This window comes from Bombus huntii, chromosome 13 (assembly GCF_024542735.1).
Source record: "Bombus huntii isolate Logan2020A chromosome 13, iyBomHunt1.1, whole genome shotgun sequence".
Lineage (NCBI taxonomy): Eukaryota > Metazoa > Arthropoda > Insecta > Hymenoptera > Apidae > Bombus > Bombus huntii.
The window spans coordinates 2,354,636-2,375,281 of NC_066250.1; the positions used below are offsets into that span (position 1 = coordinate 2,354,636).

At 42.4% G+C, this 20,646-nt stretch overlaps 2 protein-coding genes across 4 annotated transcripts; one reads left to right on the forward strand and one right to left on the reverse strand.

Moving 5' to 3' along the window:
* The first annotated feature begins 599 nt into the window (after positions 1–599).
* On the forward strand, positions 600–11,178 carry LOC126872494 (cytochrome P450 18a1). The gene is made up of 5 exons (XM_050632529.1): positions 600–7,439; positions 7,933–8,054; positions 8,459–8,888; positions 9,252–9,516; positions 9,925–11,178. The coding sequence occupies exons 1-5, from the start codon at positions 7,067–7,069 to the stop codon at positions 10,352–10,354; spliced, it is 1,620 nt and encodes a 539-aa protein (XP_050488486.1). The 5' UTR covers positions 600–7,066; the 3' UTR covers positions 10,355–11,178.
* Positions 11,179–12,305: 1,127 nt separating this feature from the next.
* LOC126872495 (cytochrome P450 306a1) lies at positions 12,306–20,642 on the reverse strand. 3 transcript variants are annotated; one of them, XM_050632532.1, is made up of 9 exons: positions 17,776–20,642; positions 16,256–17,656; positions 14,947–15,346; positions 14,671–14,819; positions 14,147–14,349; positions 13,755–14,067; positions 13,376–13,531; positions 13,142–13,316; positions 12,306–12,938 (listed from the first exon to the last, which is right to left on the reverse strand). In XM_050632532.1, the coding sequence occupies exons 3-9, from the start codon at positions 15,266–15,268 to the stop codon at positions 12,757–12,759; spliced, it is 1,500 nt and encodes a 499-aa protein (XP_050488489.1). In that variant the 5' UTR covers positions 15,269–15,346; positions 16,256–17,656; positions 17,776–20,642; the 3' UTR covers positions 12,306–12,756. The 3 variants fall into 3 exon arrangements, with proteins under 3 accessions (XP_050488489.1, XP_050488490.1, XP_050488487.1); XM_050632533.1 differs by having other exon boundaries at positions 16,256–16,468; positions 16,579–20,642; XM_050632530.1 differs by having other exon boundaries at positions 16,256–20,642.
* Positions 20,643–20,646: the final 4 nt, after the last annotated feature.

Sequence of the window (20,646 nt, forward strand, 5' to 3'; positions counted from 1 at the left end):
GTCGCCATCCTGCTACCATGGGACGTAAAATTGTCGACCAGACGATGATTATAAAGTTGGAGTGACTCGAGAAGGAAGGACCAAACGGATCGGTATAAGTTGGAACATGGTTTGTGTACGGCACTTATGCCACTTTACCGCGGTCGTTCACCTCGAGGTTCTCCTTCGAGCTCCAACTCGAAGGTGTTAGCGTCATTCGCCTCGTACGGTTTCGTCGTTGTGCTATCATTTTAATCGTAGACATAGAAGGACAGGAGGCTCTTAAATCCGCGATAGCCGGCGTTCGAAACTCTCGAATCTCGAGTCGAGGACAAAAAGCATGTGGAAAGAAGAGACGATTCGATTTCGTTACCCAGTTTCTTGGCCGCGTTACGAAATTCACGGCAGGGAATATTTTGACAAATTTTGCAACAAGGTTTCGACGATCGGGATTTTGCAATTACATTGGCCCATTCGGTGGCGGGCATCGGTGGAGGGCGTTGAAACGACGATGTGCGAAGGAATGCGTGTAATGCGGGCAAATGCGAACCGAGAAATCCGTACACAGTCAGCGATCAAAGGAAGATCCGCATAACTTCGCGGCGCTCGTTCCCTGTCGTTTTCGTGACCGAGTATAGCCATCGTGCTACGACATCGTTTGTGCGAGCCACATATCCACCGGTTTCGCGCTTCTTACGTAACGCAAGGGGATCTATTACGTTGGAAAGTAGAATCGTTCGGTGTATGCAGACCGATGAAAAAAGAAAAGAGAATTAGCGCGGCGACGATGCCACTCGAGCGATCGTGTCTTCGAATGTTATCGTCGGCGTTTCTTTCGGCGCGACGTTTCACTCTAAAAAGGAAGGAAAGAAAAGAACGGAAAAGAAAGACGGAAAGGAATCGAGGTTGATACGGAATGCGCGCCAATTCGGCTGTAAATTGGGCACGCGGTGAACTGCCGCAGCCCCGCAGCTGGAAGGTGACAGAGAAGACGAAAGGCAAGGAGGAAAAGATGTTGTTACGTGGTCTGCGTGTTCCATGTTCCATATTCTGTGTTCCACGTCTCGTGTTCCGTGTTTCGTGTTCGATTCGACATGCTAGAACGAGCTTCGAAAATTTCGGCTGCGAAAGAGGTCTCAGGTTATCGACCCATTGGCAGTGGTCAGTGATGGTAACGGGCGAGCAAGCGAGCAAGCGAGCAATCGAGCAATCGAGCAACCGAGCACACGACCAACCGGACAACCAGTTCATCCATCCGATGCACGGTTCGGTCCTTCACCCGGCATTATCCCGAGTGTTACGTACTCGCACGTATATTACACGTGCTCGCAATATGTACGACGTCCTTTTTTGCGAATCGCAATTAGTCAAGACACGAGCTGTGCGCAGTGACGATCGAATCTGTATCCGACCGATTAAAAAAATAGAAAGTTTCCTAGGGTAAATGGTTGTTGCCGTGTCAAAAGAAAACGGTGTTTACGAGATTGCTATGAAATTTATTCGACTGAGAAAATCGACCAGATTAAAGTAAACGATTAAAAGGGTAAAAGCGTAAACAGGGTTACACGACGATGTTCATCGACAATATGTGGACGTAAAGGAATTGGAGGGGTCGGTGGAAGAGTCGAAAAGGGGGCGAGGAAGCAGCCGTAGCAGTGACATTCGACCGCCAAGAATTAAAATACGGCCGCGTGGCGAGACTCCACTATGGTTTCTAACGGATCGACCGAAGGTCCCACGGGGGGCTTCCACAGAAGATTCGGGAGACGGTTCGAAGAAGGAATAACGGACGGTCAAAAACCGCGTTCTCGTACCCAACCGGAGTCCGGGGCCCGTTATTAGCCGTTAGAAAGGAAACCCGTTCGAAGGTGGATTGTGCGGGCGTAGGTATCGCTAAAAATTACCTGACACGACCCGTTTCCCGTCTCGTTCTCCCTTTTCATTCTGTATCTGTATTTATACATGCGTTATATTCGTACATCTATACAACGTTGCATTTCTCCGCTCTTGTCCGTAAATCGACGAGCGATAAAATTTATTTTCACGCGAAACTTTGGCAAAAATAATCGACTCGATCGGTTAATCGTTGCGTAGAAAATGGAATGCTCGTAACTCGTATTATCTGTTCTCGCCTATCGCTTAAGTGTACCCACACGCTTATTCGTAACGTTAATCGCTCTCATTAATTTCTACATGGTTAATCTTCGGTCAGTTACGAGTTAATAACTCGTGAATTTCGTCGAATCCCGAAAGTTTTCTCTTATCTTCGAAAGAGTTATCTCTCGCGTGATATCTACCGTTGCAATTTCTCTGGTCGGTAATGAGCAGCTCGGTTTCGTTCTGTTTGAACAGAAGGCGAGGAGAAATCGTGGACACGACGAAAGAGGAATCGAATTGGAACGTCGAAACGCACGCGATAGTCGAAGAAAAGTGGTAGCGGGGATTAGATGGGTCAGCGTGCGAAATGGCTGTTCTACTCGACCGACGGTGGGCTCGTTCCGCTGTTATAATTCGAATTTTTCTCAGAATATTCATGCATCTCCTAGTCGAGTATCGGCTCGATCGCTAGTACCTGCAAGCGGGAACGACTGCGTGAGTGCGAATGGATCGTGTGCGGTTCGTGTACGCGTTGTAGGTTCCTTGGAAGGCGGTAGGAGGTTGGAATCGCGAGGTGACGAAGGAGGGAGTGGTAACACCTGGAATGTACGTAAGGTAAACGGCATCCGGGCAATGCCCTCGCATGTAAACAATCAGAAATCGCAAACTTGATTACGCGAGCAAGTTGTTTCTCGCGTATGCACACATTCGAAGAATCGATCACGTTTACGTGCACGCATGCTCACGATCCGTAACAGTTATACATATAGTAGTACGAGGACTTCGGTATATGGTAGCGTACTAGTTCTCCCCTTTTCACCTGTCTCCTTCTCCTATCGAAAAGTCTACAGTTTAATTCACCGATAGCTAGGTGCTACAGTGTGACGAGATCGGATACGTCGAATTAGGAATTACGATGTTTATCGAGCGAGGAGCAATCGATAAGAGAAAGGGGACAAGAAAGTTGAACCAGAACTGACGAAGCATCGGTAGCTGATAACGGTGGGAGATGACGTGTGAGATGAGATTATACTCTGGTTAAACTATAACTCGGTCAAACTATCAGTACGATATAGCGGCACATCATCTTCTTCCTCTCTTTTCCTTTATACGACCATGTTCTTCCGTTTTCTACCGATACCGAGAGAAAACCGAGTCGTATCGTTTCTTCCCACCTCTCCAAATGTAAACTCTGTGTTATTGTCTCAAAGAGCCAAAGTCAAATTTGTCGTACGTCGGCGAGATCGTTCGATCGAGAGAATCACGCGACTAAACATCGGAACAAAGTTACGAAACGATACGTCTTACGTCGTCGATAGGTTCGTCCGACGGATCTTGGACAAGCAGAAAAAACGAGAAAGACAACTTTCCAAGAGATACGTAAAATTATCGTATAGATGTACGTGCAGGAAGAAACGAATAGTCATACAAACATACGATGCATGTTTAAAGCTTCTGAAGGTCGAATATTTATCTCGAGACACGCGTAGCACTTGGACGTATCAATATTCCGGCTAAGTCGATCGTAACTCTTTTTGGTTTCGGCGAATCGGTATCTGTTATTGGCCTGCTGTATTAATCGGTGAATCATTTTCCTTTCGTCTCGCGATGGGGGTTCGATGTACGCGTCCGATAATAATTGAACTCCTCTGCTTCTATCGCTGTTGTCGCATCGCGCGTGTCTTCTCCTGCTAATTGTTATCAATCGAAATTCATACTCGCCTCTTTTTATCTCCGTTCTTATTCCCTTCCATTCGAAATTGTTCGAAAGAAAATCCTACGCTAATTATACTCGAACAACGTTTATCATCTCGTTTCGATGATTCGAATTTTACAGAGTGAAACGAACGAGCGCACTCGTAATCGGATCGTCGAGTGACATCGCATCGGTTTTCGCAACCAATTTACACGATTTATGCTTCTTCTTGGACATACTTGGCAAAAAGCGAAGAAAAGTCGTGAAACCTGTTGCTAATCGTGTTACTATATTGCGCATGCATTACTATCGTAGAGAAGATGTTGCCGTAAAGAAGACGAAATTCGAACAATGAAAATATCACAGGGTGGTATCGAAACGATCAAAGCTGTAACTCGTGACACACATAGCGTAGATAATAGATAAGTGACAAAGATCGATTCGACGAGCCAAGACGATTTGATCCATTTTTTCTTACGTTTCTCCCGTTATCGTTTTTACATCGAGGATGTTACGTCAAGTTACATCTTGTTGCGAAGAAAGGCAAAAGTATGGGAAAATAAGCTATCGTTGCTGTTTCCAATGAAATCGAGGCCTTGAACTTTACGATTAACAGCGATAAATCGATTATTTTCGGTCGAATCGAGCAAACGTGAAGCCGAGACGTAGAGTGACAACACTTGGCGGAGTACGTGTTGTTCATGTTGCAGTAAAACGAGCGTGCGTTCTTCCCGGTTTCGAACGAACATTACTACAGAGAACTCGTATGTGTTCGATGGCAAAAGGGATATTTCTGGTATCGTCCCTGGTGAAAACCGGACATGGCTATCGAGAAAGAATACGAACTGGGTCAATGACCCAACCGCCGAAGAACCGCGAGACTGTTCAGCGGTGGCCAGGTCTGTGTCAGTATACGTAGCTGTGTGAAAAATGAGATTCGTTTAAACGCTGAAGAAACAATCTTGCTGCTTAAACGATCGTTCGTCTTATCGCTTGTTTCACGCTCGTTTCTCGTAACGTGCTTTCATGTTCGCGATTACGACCTTGTATCTGCTGAAAAGGAAAAATGCGCTCTATCCTTTGAACGGAGAAATAATTCGCGGCTCGGTGGAATCGGTTACGATTCGATTTACGATCGAATAAACTAGACTTTCAACAAAAAAATAGGAAAATCAAGAGAGAAGGAGACGTCTTCGCGCGTTAGAGCGCAAAGCGTATTTCGCCTTGTTCGCGTATCTATTATGCGACACTGTTCTAATTTTCTCTTGTTTATCCCTTTTCCATTGTATGTGTAAAACGCATGTCGAAGAAGGAGAGAAGGAGGAGGAGAAAGAGAAGGAGGAAAAAGAAGAGGAGGAGGAGGAAAATGAGGAGGAGGAGGAGGAGGAGGAGGAGGAGGAGAAGGGACGACAAAGCAAAGATCGAAAGAATAGCTGACCCGAAGCGGATCCTTTGCGTGTAAAACGGAGAGGCACCGTTGGGTTTGGTGATAGCGATCCCCACCATAGGTTGACGGTTTCGAATCCCTGCAGGGGGCCCGAATGCCCCCACTCTATGGTGGCGGTAGAAGAGACCTCGTGGTCTTCGACCAACGAGACTGTGGTACAAGGAGTCCGCCCTTGCACCCTCGACGGAAGTTGGTCCACTACCCTGAAGGCAAAGCTCGTGTCGTACCCCCACCGAGTTTCGTGTCACCGTAACTCGTTCAACGGACCACCGTCTTACCTGACTCCTTCCGCTCCTTTACGTCCGTCTCTGCTCCTCTTTGTACCGTTGCCCCACCATATTCAGGGACTGCCGGGGGCAATTGGGAGGCATCCGGGGGGCCATTTAAAGCCGCTGGGGGGCCGGTACTCGATGAGTCACTATATAAGCGGGCAAGGACAAGAAGGTGTATGTTAGTGTACACTCAATCTTCCCGTGGCTCGCACGATTCACGAAGTAGCGAGCGCCGGTGAATTCGGCTGCGGCTGTGACCGACTTTTTTTTTCTTTCCCTTTATTCTTTTTCTTTTCTCACTCTTATTTCCTTTACTCTTTTCTTTCTTCACTCTTATTCCACTCCGATGCGTTTTTCTTCTTTTACCTTCCACTATTCCATTAAATAATTGCCCAGCTCCTCCTCTCGCTCTCTTACTCGCTCTCTCTCACTCTCTCTCTCTTTCTCTCTCTCTCTGTCTGTCTGTCACTCGTTTCTCCCATACTTCCATTGACTCTCCCACCACGTTTCTTCCCCTAGTGCGTAAGAACAAGCGAGCGCGTTTATCACCTGTGCGTGCACGTTTTTCCTACTCATTGTCTCTGCTAGTTGATACGATTCGCGGTTTCTTTCTCTATCCGTTGCAGCGGACACTGCGTCTCGCGATATTTCACTTTATCTGATTTTTCGGCGAGCCTTTTCGATCGTTGCGTAATCGTTACTAAATCGGTATCGACGATTTTTCTTCCATCGTTTTTGTTTTGCTTCATTTTTTTTTTTTTTTTTTTTTTTTTTTTTTTGATAAATCGCTCCAATTATCCTCTCTCGTACACGTGCGCACGCGCACACGCATAAACGCATACGCATTACACAGAAGCGTGCGCGCGCGCACTCTCCTTCCCCCTCTCCTCTCCTATTCCCCTATATTCCCCTCCAGATTATGCCCCACCAGCCTAGTCAGATTTGATACTTAAAGCCGCGAATTTCGGAAGCATCGTTTCGAGTAGGAAAATTGTGTTCGTGCCGATACGAAACCAGCCAGAGGGAAGGTTGACCGCTGGTTTTTCGTCGGGACGTGCGAACGTGTCGTGACGAGAAGGGATCGAAGAAGTTCTGACAGAAAGAAAGCGAGAAAGAGGGAAGGAAAGGAAGAAAGGGTCGTAGAAAGCGAAAGGAGACGAGAAAAGCGGAGACAGGGTTGAAAGGAAGAAAGAGGCGACAGAAGAAGGTGCTACGTGGAGAAAGGAGAGAGGGAAGAAAAGAAAAAGAAGCAGAAAGAGAAAGAATAGGAAGTAACAGCGAAGGTTGTGTATAATATTAGGCGCCGAAAAGGTCGAGGTGATAACGAAAAGAGAAAGTAAACGAGGGAAGGGTAGAAATTCAATTTACGAAGCCGAGGGAAAGTTAGAACGATAAGAAGAGAAAATATACGGAGAGGAAGGAAGAAACGAGTAAAAGTGTATCGGGATTAAGGGTTTGAGAGAAGGAAGCTCCCTATTTCGAATTGGAAAAATCGAAGGGAAATTTCGTTCCCGAAATATTTGCAGAAACGAACGCAAAACGTATTATTATAAAAGCGTAATTGAATATAGCGCGATGTTAGTGGAACACGCGACACAATGGGCTTGGCAAGCAATGGGTGGCACGAGAATCGAGGTCCTTTACACGTTTCTCGTGTTCTTAGGTGTATTATTGGTAGTAAGGTGCATGCAATGGCTTAGGTATGTGCGCTCTCTGCCTCCAGGGCCTTGGGGTGTACCCGTGTTTGGTTATTTGCCATTCTTGAAAGGCGACGTTCACCTCCGGTACGGAGAACTCGCAAAGAAGTATGGTCCAATGTTCAGTGCTCGACTAGGAACGCAACTGGTGGTTGTTATTAGCGATCATCGTACGATTCGCGACACGTTTCGTCGGGAAGAGTTTACTGGCAGACCGCATACCGAGTTCATCAACATCCTCGGTGGATATGGTAAGTGTATAACACGTGACGCCTGTCATGCTCGTTTTCCGATAACTAACTCTATCTCGATTTCGTGTTCTCGCATATTTTTCACTCTGCGCTTTCCCGTCAGATTCTTATCTCTTTCCTTCTTTCCCTTTTCACATTTTTATCAACCATCTCGCCGCTGCATGCGTGCGTCCGATTTTATCGCCGAATCTTTCTTTCTTTTTTCCTGTTTTCCACTTTTAGCCAACTGATTTCTACCTCTTTTTTTTTTTCGTTATTCGAAATATTTCGTTCGTCTTGCTCGTAGATTATTTTTTCGCGGTACCGATTCTTTCGATTCCGTGATCAGGATTCCGGCAGGAAAGCTTGTATGGTTTACAGATAATTTATTATATTGTTACGCTGCGTACGAATTAAAACCTGTTGAATCTCCTGTTTTTCGTTCGAAGCGGTTTCGTTCTACGAACTGGTCGGTTCCCTTGACTTTTGAAGCTCAAGAGTTTTTCTCTCGTAGGTATTATCAACACCGAAGGTGCTATGTGGAAAGACCAAAGAAAATTTCTTCACGATAAGCTCAGAGGCTTCGGCATGACCTATATGGGCGGTGGGAAGAAAATTATGGAATCGAGAATCATGGTGAGCGCTGCATTTTACAAAATTTCGTCTTTCCTTTTTCTATAGTTTTTCTTTCTTCCATGTACTACAGTAGAATCTGAGTAAAATTAACCAAACGATCGACTAGTGAGAAGTTTAAGAATAGTCCCTCATGTAAGAAACATTAAGAAATATAAATAGCAACTGAAACTGATAGTACATCTTTGCTCGCAAATCTCTATTTCTGACTAATATTAATATTTAAACATAGCTCGAAATAAACGACGTTCTCGTGAAAAAACCAATATATTCGATTATCCGAGCAGCGTGCTTCCCGATTGTATTCGAATAATCAAGGTTTCACTGTATATTCGCATAATACTTGCTTCGTTGCACTTGATATCAAGTAGATGAAAAAGAGACGAATAATTTCTAATTGGTTTTAGCGCGAGGTTAAGACGTTCCTTCGTGGATTGGTGACGAAACGAGGAACACCGACAGACGTTTCAGCTTCCCTTGGAATGTCGATCAGCAACGTTATATGTTCCATTATAATGGGAGTGCGTTTCCAACATGGCGACAAAAGGTTCAAAAGATTCATGGACTTGATCGAGGAAGGTTTCAAGCTGTTCGGCAGTATGGCCGCTGTCAACTTTATTCCTGTGATGCGTTACTTGCCTTGCCTTCAAAAAGTTCGCAACAAGATTGCGGAAAATCGCGCGGAAATGGCCGATTTCTTTCAAGAGGCGGTCGACCAGCATCGAGCAACGTTCGACGAAAGCACTTTACGAGACCTTGTCGACGCTTATCTGCTCGAGATCGAGAAAGCGAAGGGAGAAGGTCGCGCGACTACGCTCTTTCAAGGGAAAAATCATGGTGAGAGTGCGCCGATGATATATCTCGTACACAGACAGCGAATATTTATGAAATTTTCTATTTTCATTCGTATTTTCATGGACAAAGAAATGGAAATTTGTTTATTAAATGTGGTAACGAGCGCCGTACTTGAAATATTTCGTATCATTTTGCGCGCTGTTTTCGTTTATCTTTGATTAATATAAGATAGGAAGCGACGTAATTACGTCGAATTTGTCGCTTCGGTTTAAACGAACGATGTCGATGAATTTTGGTTTCGTACGAAATTTAACTGAGAACTCCATAAACATTCGCAGTTCGCTCGTAAGAATCGCCTTTCGTTTTACACCACTCATTTCTTTCTTCTTTTCGTACTATTCATAGATCGCCAGATGCAACAAATTCTCGGTGATCTGTTCTCTGCTGGCATGGAAACGGTGAAGACCACGCTCGAATGGGCAATAATCTTGATGCTACATCATCCGGATGCGGCGACTGCCGTACAGGAAGAATTGGACCAAGTGGTAGGAAAATCGAGGATGCCTGCTTTGGAGGATCTACCTTTTCTTCCGATAACCGAAGCGACGATACTCGAGGTTCTTAGGCGGTCGAGTATAGTCCCTTTGGGAACCACACACGCAACCACGAGGTAATTATATCGTCTACAGATCCCACTGTTGACACGATACTTACGAGAATTCGTCGGTCGAATTTCCAACCTTGTTTTTTAACCGAATTACATCGAGCGGGATCATTCTCTCTTTCGTCTCATTACTATAATTGGGTTTCTTCAATTGGGTTAATATCTATCGATATACCGCGATAAAAGCGAAAGTAAATTCGAACCAGTCGCTAATTAGGTTATTTGCTTTCGAAAAACGTTGCTATCTTGTAAAGCGGTGACTGGACGAGCAAAAGAGAAAAGGACAAAGACGAGACGCCGATATAGATATACAATTTTCGTAGTATTGGGGCGCCGCGATGAATGAATGGATGAATCACGATCTCGATGGAACGTGTGAGATAGTTAAGATTGAAAGGTGTAAAAATGTTTCAGAGATGTGACGTTGCACGGTTACACGATACCAGCTGGATCCCAAGTGGTACCGTTGCTGCATGCCGTGCATATGGATCCAGAACTTTGGGAGGAGCCCGAGGAGTTTCGACCGAGTCGGTTTCTCTCGGCCGAAGGTAAAGTCCAGAAACCGGAATACTTTATGCCTTTCGGTGTCGGCAGACGTATGTGCCTGGGCGATGTGTTGGCACGCATGGAGTTATTCTTGTTCTTTAGTTCGTTGATGCACACGTTCGAGTTGCGATCGCCGCAGGGCTCGTCCTTGCCGAGTTTGCGCGGCAACGCCGGTGTCACCGTCACGCCTGACCCCTTTGACGTTTGTTTGGTACCAAGAAATTTGGATCTCATCGAAGATACGAGCAACGATGTGATCCCCTCCGGCGCTATTCTGCGTAATATCGGCAGTCACTGAGTTTCCTGCTTTTTCGAACGCTCCATAACGATCAACGGAGCACGGTAATCGTTCCTAACGAGACCGATCCGACCTGGACCGACTTGGCCCGACACGATCCAACCTGATCCAATTCGATCTAATACGATTCAATCCGATCCATCGTACATTCGTCCATCCTTAATCAGTCCTACAAGATTTCACATCATTGTCGAAAGGTTCGTTCGAACGCGTTCCATTATCCCTCCTTTTATTCTTCTCTCCATCTACCTATAGCATAAATGTCGTTTCACTCTCGATTTCTATTATTTAATTTCCTTGCGTGTACTAGCCAACATTTATACATATTTAGGGTAACATTTCGCTCTTTATTTATTCGCATTTAGTCATTAGCGTTATTTGATAAATGTATGTCGGTATAGAACGTGTGTATACGGTTGAATGATATGAGAAGTTTGCGTGTACATGTTCAAATTCGTTGCACACAATATATACAAAAACGATTTCGATAACAATTCCGTCAACGATGATCCGTCACGTTCTAGAGATCGTTGTGTTGGCGCAGTCTCGGACGTAAAAAGAGACAAAAGACTTTTAGATAGTAATGATAATAAGAGGAATCAATTATTAGTAACGGTATTAGAAATAAGTAGTGGTAGTGGTAGCGGTAGTAATAGAAATAGACAAAAGTAGTAACGGCAACGATAGTACAGGCGGTAGTATTGGTAAAATTATAATTGATAACGACAATATCGATGATAGCGATAGTGGTAAATGCTAGATTAAGAATTTCGGGTTAATAAAAAAAAAAAAAAGAAAAAAAAAAGGAAAAAGAAAAAACAAAAGACCGTGTAACGAAGTACGCTGTGAGTGTGCGCACAGATATTCGTAAGTTACTGTATTATGTACATATCTAGGTATTATCTTGATAATAGGCGGTGAACGAGAGCGCGAGATCGTCTTCGACTAACGAGTTCTCTTTCCCTTATCGTTCGAAAGTTTCGACGCGACTAAATTCGAATGGATTAGATCGTAGGGCTGCGCGTCGGATGGACGCGGCTGTTGACCTAGAACAGTGATTTTCGTGAAAGTTAGAACGAGATTCTTGCGACACCACACACAGTGTAGTTACGTAGCGTTTCAGAATTCAAGACCAACATCGAACTCGATCCGTTGGGTGCGGGCAAAGATTAAGGCTGTGAATTTCGAATTTAGGACATGGGACCCTCGAGATTCCTGTGATAACGCGATCGTAAAATCATTTCCAAAGATATATTTTGTTGCGTGTCCGGCGAAAGCCGACGAACCATCGACGCGGATTCCCCCTGGTTTCTTTATATTCCGTCATCTTTCTTCCTCTTCATCGTTCCTCTTACGTTTTCCCTTTGCCGCGGTGAGCTTTAACGCCACGTACATATCACCGCGTCGATGCTTCGTTTGTATTCACCAGTAAGAAATTTATATGCTGTATGCTCGAATTGCGGAGCACCGCATTGTGTTCACCCGCCGACCGCGAATCTGTGTTACTTAATGTTATTATCTATTTTTCTTTTTTGTAACGATCATTAAACAATGTTAATGTCCATATGACCAAGCTTGTAATTATAATTGATAATACGTGTGTCTCCTCTTCACACGAAATAAATCGATATTTTGTATTTCATGAAAATCAATCATTGCCTCGTATCGTATCGTGCGTACGTTGTTGCTCGACGAGTCGTGTTCACGAACGAAACGATCGTCACGATTATGTTCGTGACTTTTTGTGAGCTGAAAATTACATTCCCCGTTTTATTTCGATCCAGTAGTCGATGATCCTTTCTCTTTTTTGCTTTTCCTTCCCCACAATTTATTTCGTATTTATTTCATATTTCTCTCGGTTTGTATTACGCTTGAAACACCGTTTCGCTAGAAAGAGAGGAAGAAAAAGGAAAAAAAGTAGAAAAAGACTGTAATTACGAAGAGGATGAAGGGGATACCTTTTGTGCGTTACGGGGAATCGATTTTGTGTTTTCCGAATTCGCGAATATACCTGTTGACGAAAAGATTAAGAGAGCCAGAGATGGAGGGACGGGAATGTGGGCGGAAGCTGAACTTTCGGGATGACAGGCGATATAGCTCGACCAAGACGAAAGAACAGGTATTTAAGAAAAAAGACAGATACAAAAAAGGAGCGAACAGCAACAAAGGGGGGAAGAGGGGAACGGGGGGGCGTGATTGAGAAAAGGAGAAACGAAAGAGTCGTTCGTTTATCCGCTGGACGAAAACTTTCTAAACGATCGATCGTTCGACCAGGTTAATTATGAAAAGTATATATTTTCGTAAAACACGCTTGTGATAGTTGTAACTTGTAACGATGATCGATCAGATTACAATAGCCGTTCTATTAGATCTACATACAATTTATTGATTATAATCGTTAATTAATGATGTCGTGGAACGAACATCAAGCGATGTGGTTTCGGAACTAACGTAATGCCACAATCGCCTTCGAGATCGACGATCTCGTCCGGTGGTACGGATATAACGAATGCGCGCAGTATCCTCCCGGCGAACAAAAATAGTATCATCCTAGCGAGTTCCTCTCCCACGCAAATGCGTTTTCCTTTGAACAAAATGAAATCAAACAAAAGAAAATTAAAAGAGAATAGAATGAAATAAAAGGGGGAGAAAAGAAAGAAACGCGTCTAGCAGGTATTTGTTATTCGAATAAATACGATGAAGCAGAAAGTACATATCTATAATATCACGAAGAGAAGGTGAACGAGAGAGAAGAGAAGGAGCGGGAGAAAAGTCGAAGATAATTACCACTTTGAAATGGGAGAAACGATTCCGGTTTGAAGAAACTTCCATCATCGGATAGGAATCTGTCGGGTCGAAATTCGAGAGGATCTTGCCAGTAAGCAGGATCGGTGTGAATAGCCCACTGCATCGGCACGATCATGGTACCGCGTGGTACATCGTAATCACCTATCCGCATATCCTAAACAGGCGAAATTTCCCATAGAGAAATTGGGATTTGATTTATGGACGGTACAGTACCTCTGATGTTCCATGAGGAATACCGAGTGGTGTAACAGTCCTTATCCTCTGCACTTCGGCTATAGCAGCCTCGAGACGAGGCATAGCGATTCTATCGTCTAGAGTCGGCTGCTCCCCTTCCTTCAAACATAGATCCATCTCCGATTGTACCTTTTCCTATGAATAATATAGTAAATAGAAGTGATAAACGATCCAACTGCCTTTGTGTGAATGTGTCGTGGGATAAATAGTTTGCTTTTCCGAGGAAAGACAAATATGGACAAAGGTTGTTTTTGCTACGAGCTTACCAATCGGCGATTCTACTTAACGCTTTATCTTACGATCTCCCTATAGAAAATCTCACATACCGTAGGAGGAGCTGTAGGAGAGTGCAACATACCTGCTCCGTAGGATGGGTAGCCATGAATAAGAGAAACCAACGAAAGGTGGTCAAAGTAGTATCAGTTCCAGCACCAAAAAGATCTGCTAATAAATGGTACAGTTGGGGTTCTGTGAAAAACTCGGATTTTGTACCGTTTTCTTTCCTCATTTGTTCGTCGAATGCTGCCAGAAAGCTCTCGACTCTATCCGTATTTTCTGATGCTTGCGCGATCTGTGCACGGTGTTCTTCGAGTATTTCCCGATATACTTTATGCGTTTTCTCCTTTCCATCGACGATCGATTGTATCGTTCGGCCGTATCGTGGTAAGAATCTGAAGAGCAATTTTTACGCATAATTTTGTCATTCTTTTATTTTAATAATGTCGTTTAAAATTTGTCACTTGGATGTACCTGAGAAAAGGTAAAAAGTTGAGCGGTCCAGCGACACCAATTTCTTTCACTCCTTCTTCTTGCAGATGTCTTAGCCATTTCCAAACTTCGTCTTCCTCCTTATAGGTTTTTCCAAATACGATGCTATTAACAAGATTACCCATACAATGATGAAGCGTATTTAGTGGATCGATCGGTCCATTTGCCCCGCGATTTTTCAGTGCCTATCATACGCAGACGAAGAAAATTGTATAAAAAGTGATTGATGTATCATCGATTGATATATTGCGACGACGTATTCAATTCAATTCATGCTATTAACAGGATTAGATATCAGAAAGCCAAATATTTTTGTTCTCAACATGTAATCCATTTGGAACTGATCTTCTTGGTATTTACTTTTTCACCAAGGAAATATTTTGCTATTTTAAGTTGTCGTAGTACTGTTGTGTTTAGTCGGAAATTCTACTATCAGGGTTAGTGTATATGTATTACAACTAGTTATCGAAAGAAGCAACGAAGCGGTGACTAATAACACGACATACCGTTGCACATTCATTTGCTGCATCGGATATTCGTTTCTCCATTTTCTCTCGCTTTGGTCCTTCGTGTTTTATCATTCCAAAGTTTCGTAAGCAATTGCTAACGAATTTTCTCTGATCCTTCCACCGTTCTCCCTCCGCGCAAACTAAACCTGTACAAAGTCATTCGAAATTACGAAATAGTATTTATAATATCGTTACTTTTTCCTATTTTTCGATTTATAGAATTAACGAGTATAGTTCCCGAGTGATACACATGATTTTGTCAGATAATCTTACCATATCCCTTCATAATTCCGTGTGTAAGGTACAAAGGTGCTCTACCGGTGGACATATCTTTCGAGAAGGTCTGCTTTATTAATTGAGGATCCGACAATAAAACAGTATAAACGGAACCCATGCGAAATCCACATATAGGACCATAAACTCTGGCTAAATTCGTCAGAGTTTCGTGTGGTTTTTTTGCATCGATCCATGGAAGATAGCCGACGATCGGAAGTTGCCAAGGACCAGGTGGTAGACGACGTACCTTTCGATTTATATAGAAGACGTATACAAGAACGGAAACGAATAAAACGAATATCGCGTAAATGAAGTTCATCGTGAATCAGTTCGTGAAGCAGCGACGAAGCATCGAGCGATTCGATTGAATCTTCTGAAACGATGTTTGCTGCGTTACCTGTAACAAAGAACAAACAAATTACTTCTTGCTCGGTCGTATCGTAATTGTAGAGACATCCTGTATGTTTGCAATAATTGACAAGTATCCAAATACTCACGTAATTATTAACGTAAAAACGTAGCAAATATTTATTGACGATAACACCGAACTAAGACGTAATTGAAGTTGAGCAAGAACATGCGTATGAAAGCTATTTTAGCGGATATTAAACGACGGAACTACCCAGTTACGACGTAAACGATTGACTGGCAATCCTGAGTAGTCCGGTAAGTCGGACACAAGTAAGAATAGAAACAATTTAAATTTTTGACTTTCAAATAGTCGATCAACCGTTTTACAATTGAGATATGGCTACACGATCGAGACGGTCAGAACGATCTCCTTATTCTGGTTTAGTATGAATCGCTTTAGAATTTTGTATTTTATGCGAAGGTTATATATATTATATATATTATGTTCACTCTAACGTTGCACTTATAATTATTTATATATTGTATCCTTAATGACACATTATTTGTTATTTTGATGTAAAATGCTACGATTAGAACAGTTACAAAGAACCATGTTGCACTCTGAGGCTATCAAAAGTATTACTGCCACAAACTACTGACGCTAATACCTTCCTCTCGTCGTTTCTTGCTATCTTGTTTGTCAGTCCATTTGTGATATTTCGTGGACGTGGGTAAATTTCCAATTTATTTTCGCTCTTAGATTATCTTTGGTAATTCCAAGAACTTTTCAACCGTTATTGTGTTAGACTATCGCTGCTCTAATCTAAACCCTAGGACCTTAGGATCCTGGGACAAAAATAGCAAGTAAAAAAGATACTATTCCACAAGTTTCGCTTATCTGACCCATCTAGGACAAGGAAAAACTATTTTTTGGTTTCGACCATCTGCTTCTTACCTGATTTGTTTTGTGGAACTTGACCGTGGGTACCCCGTTTTTTGGCTTTTTTTTTCTTTTTGAAGAGATTTAGAAGGTCTTTGAAAGGTTAGGAAGAGACATCTATCTCGAGGTTCTAAGCTTAATCAGACTTACAACTTTCACTAATGTCACTTACAGGATAACATTGTAAGATATGCATACGTATACGCACTGTATTCTACCTAATGTTACCTAGAAGTTAATCAGTCAGTCTTCCATAATTCTAACCTAATGTATAAATATAAGAGATTTACTCTGTATATGAGATTACTCTAATTTACTTCCGTATCTATGTTACTTACAATTTACATGATTACGCAGAGTTAAACACTATATCTGGAACTGTTTGTCTTTGCAAATGCCGTCACTGTAGTGACACCATCGTTTAGACGAACGCTAAGCTTGCTTCTTCTCTTTCTCTATGGTCAGCAGAAATTGTATAAGCACAATATATTTTAGCGATCTAACGCGAATCTACTCAACTACTTCTTTTTTGAAGCTGTGAACCGCAAGTAAATATTTTAACTACATCTTCCTTCGCCACTGGAAAATTTCAAAGGGACGCGAAGGCGAAGGCGAAGGCGAAGGCGAAGGCGAAGGCGAAGGCGAAGGCGAAGGCGAAGGCGAAGGCGAAGGCAAAGGCGAAGGCGAAGGCGAAGGCGAAGGCGAAGGCGAAGGCGAAGGCGAAGGCGAAGGCGAAGGCGAAGGCGAAGGCGAAGGCGAAGGCGAAGGCGAAGGCGAAGGCGAAGGCGAAGGCGAAGGCGAAGGCGAAGGCGAAGGCGAAGGCGAAGGCGAAGGCGAAGGCGAAGGCGAAGGCGAAGGCGAAGGCGAAGGGTTGGTTTGAAAAATAGAAGGAAAAGTAAAGGGAAAGGTGGAGTGGAGTGAAAAGGGTTCTTATTACTATCCTTGGCAATAAGATCTCGATCAAACACAATAAGTTAATTGAAACTATTGCAGTTCCTGAGATGTAATATGTTACGATATGTCCCACGGTTTAGCAGTTATACTTTGTCGGTATATTCTATGGGTAGAATCAGGCACAAAATGTTACGTAAACATTGGTCAATCAAAGTTTCATCAAAAAGTTATATTAAAAATACAAAATACAATGAGAATAATACTTTGACTTTCAATATCACCTTCGATTTCACCCCATTGAACTTTTATTTGCGGATAATTTTAGAGAGATTCAATCTTTTATCGCTAGCAGTTTCGTATCGAAGTGAGGTATTAACAGCTAATAAGAGTAGATATATTAGGTTTTATTAAGTGAATGTTTGGCAATAATCGTCTTTTCAATCATAAAGTGACATAAAAATCAACAAAACAAGGCTTATATTCTCCCCATGTAGTCTTCGTAAGAAATTTATATCTTCTTTCCTATTTCAATAAGTACGATTTAAATATTGAAGCTACCTCTTTACTGACCGAAACTCTTACATCTTTTTCAATTGTACCTATTCTGTTCTGTACATTCCTCTCTCTTCCAAAAGTTCAACATATTCGCTCCTTCATGCGAGGTGAACTATTCGAATTGAATTCGCGCCGGTGATAAACTGCTCAACCTTTTAATGTAATTTTATTATTTTTCATTTAACCTAAGGACAACTACTCCGAACTCGATAAAATGATTTTTCTCCAAGGCTGGTTGATGACCGCAGACTTTTTGTCAACTCTCTTCGAAGGGTATAACGAACTTTATGCTGATCGCAATCCTCATGGACGAACCACGTAGCTTTTCTTCGTGATCCTTCCTGTCCTCCACGATTCACCTTTCCCTGCATTCATATACTCTATTTGTTCCTGCACTTTTTCGTTCGACCTATCGTACTACTCGATAATTCATCGACCTGAAATTCTATTCTTCCTTTTTATCTTCTCTCTTTTTCTCTTTTTCTCTTTTTCATATTTTTTTACTTTCTTGTATTCTTATTTTTCATCTTTATTTGTGCTATTCGGTGAACGTAGAGTCACCATTGTTAAAACGAATATTATAGTAGGAGGTGACCATATTTAAAGGAGGGTTAATGGTGGAACAAGATGCAGGATTGGCACATAGGTACCAGTCTATCTACCTCTTTCCTCTAATTCTTGTGGTAAGCAGGTAGAACCGGGGCAACGATCGACTGGGGTCATTGGCTGGATCCAGTTATCAAGGTTAGGGTCCTTTTCTTTGCTCGCGAGAGATCATCGTTTCTCCTCGATAAATTTCTCAAGTTTATTCACCCGTATGCGAGTCGCATCGTAATGCGATATGTCAAGATCAGCCAACAGCTCCTGCCTTTCAATTTTAATTATTTATCAACTACCAGGTAAACGATGACTGACTAGTAAGTTTTACATGCTCTTTAAAATCCTTCGCATTTAATGGTTCGATAACTATTAATGCGTACCCGTGCAAATCGAGAATATAACGAAACTATTATCGCTAACACATTGGTCTCGAAGGAAGTCGTATAGGGTGGCTGATTCGAGCGACGCGAAAGACAAAAGGAATTGAAAAAGTCTTCATAACGGAAATGATCCTTGCTAAATTTGTGGAGGCTCTTCTTAGAGTCTAGAGGCTAGAAAATGATCTACGTCTTGATTTATCGTCGGATAGAAATTAAAAGGTTCTACAAAAATAATGTCAAACACGATTTCATTTTTCTAGAATATAACTACAGTTAGACTTACAGCAATTGTATAGTATGTGTGTAACGTATTGAACAGGAATTAAAGATGCCAGACTGTTCTTTCGTTATTCTGGAAAAAGACAAACTCGGGGACGAATCATTTTTGTTCAGATAAAAAAATTGATATTCGATTTATTCCCAGTTGATGCTTGTCCCGTACCCGTTGTCTGCCTCCTTTTTCCTCAGACTGTGTGTGTGAGTACAGTTTCTTTTTGAATGTCCGATCGGTCGCACGTTGTCGCCATATCTCGATCTTTCTGTTGCGAGACCCGTTCACACGAGAATTCGCAGATTCGACAGTCGAACCAAACGTGGTCGTGCGGCCAACGACCGCGACTTTCTCCTTTTATGCTAATTTTGTTAATACGCTATTTTCACGACTTTCGTACTTCGCAAGCATGCCATTTTATCGTCCTGTATCTGATGCAGGACGGGCCGACGAACCAAACGAAATATTTTTGGCGAAAGGAGATAATTAAGAAACAGTTCGTTGCTCGCCCTATTACGTAAAACCATATCGAAGCATTTCAGAAAGTTCAACGAATTTGACGGTTACGATAATGGAACGAACCTAAAGTCGCATACACTGTCGGCCATAAGTATCGGGACAGTTTAATTGATTTATGGTAACGGTATATGAATTTTATTAGAGTACAAACTAACGATGAATTAATAATTAGAATCGACATTTACTGCTTTCTGATGAAACCACCAAGGATATAACCTTAAGCTATTAAAAAACATAGCAGTAATATATTTTAGTATTCCCCGTATACGCTATTACATACATTTACTATATAAATATCATCGTATTAACATCGGTAGTATTTCTATCACTTTGCAAGATTAGTCCTCTTAATCTGATCTTTGTAATATATCGACGATCGACTAGTGTCGACAGATAATTGCGGAATATTCTATCCATATGTAATAGGAAATAATTCGATTAAACAACCTGTTGGAACAAATTGAACGAAATCAGAGAACGAGCTTCCTGATTTGAATTACGAACGATTCATCAATGGATCGGTGGTGGTTCTCCAGACTTAATGTATGCGAATAAAGGATAGGTTGTGAGTGACACCATGATTCGTGATACAGTACGATACAGAGAGTATATACAGAGTTCGTTGCCCCATAAAAGAAGGTGGGTGTATTGGCCCCGACAGGCGTTTCTGGGTTTATTACCTACGTCAGTTCGATCGCAAACTACCGTGCGTCTATACCCTGTAACACTGTATTATTTCGACTGGCGACTGATTGCCAGTAGAGAAGTACGGTAAAAAAAATTATGGAACGCACCTTTCGAAATTTCTCCTCGGAAGGTAATATACATCGGATACGACAAGGTAATACATCGATGAAAGCATTTTAATGTCTTTTAAACCCATCATGGTTTTACACGCTATACGAGTATTTCTAACAGGCAGCGCATACTTGCTGCCTTTACCGTCTTACTTTCTCTTTAATTCCCTTTAAACCCTCCAGTTTCTTTACGCACACTCGCTACCTGAAGTAGCGTTCCTTCTTTTCTTTAATTATTTCTCCTTGATACTTTCACGATGGAAATGCTCGATTTGGAGAAAAGTAAGGGCGGAAAGGAATCGATTACTCTTTCGTGTTGCAAGTACCAACGTGCGCTTAACGCTCGACGTTATTTTTTAACAAAGAATTAAAATTCTTCGCGATGTGCAA

Coding starts and splice junctions, on each gene's coding strand:
- LOC126872494 (XM_050632529.1), top strand. CDS start 7,067: ATGTTAGTGGAACACGCGACACAATGGGCTTGGCAAGCAATGGGTGGC. Junction 7,440..7,932: donor CAACATCCTCGGTGGATATG/GTAAGTGTATAA, acceptor TTTCTCTCGTAG/GTATTATCAACACCGAAGGT. Junction 8,889..9,251: donor CTTTCAAGGGAAAAATCATG/GTGAGAGTGCGC, acceptor TACTATTCATAG/ATCGCCAGATGCAACAAATT.
- LOC126872495 (XM_050632532.1), bottom strand. CDS start 15,268: ATGAACTTCATTTACGCGATATTCGTTTTATTCGTTTCCGTTCTTGTA. Junction 14,068..14,146: donor AACTTTTTACCTTTTCTCAG/GTACATCCAAGT, acceptor ATTGCTCTTCAG/ATTCTTACCACGATACGGCC. Junction 13,532..13,754: donor CTACCCATCCTACGGAGCAG/GTATGTTGCACT, acceptor TATTATTCATAG/GAAAAGGTACAATCGGAGAT.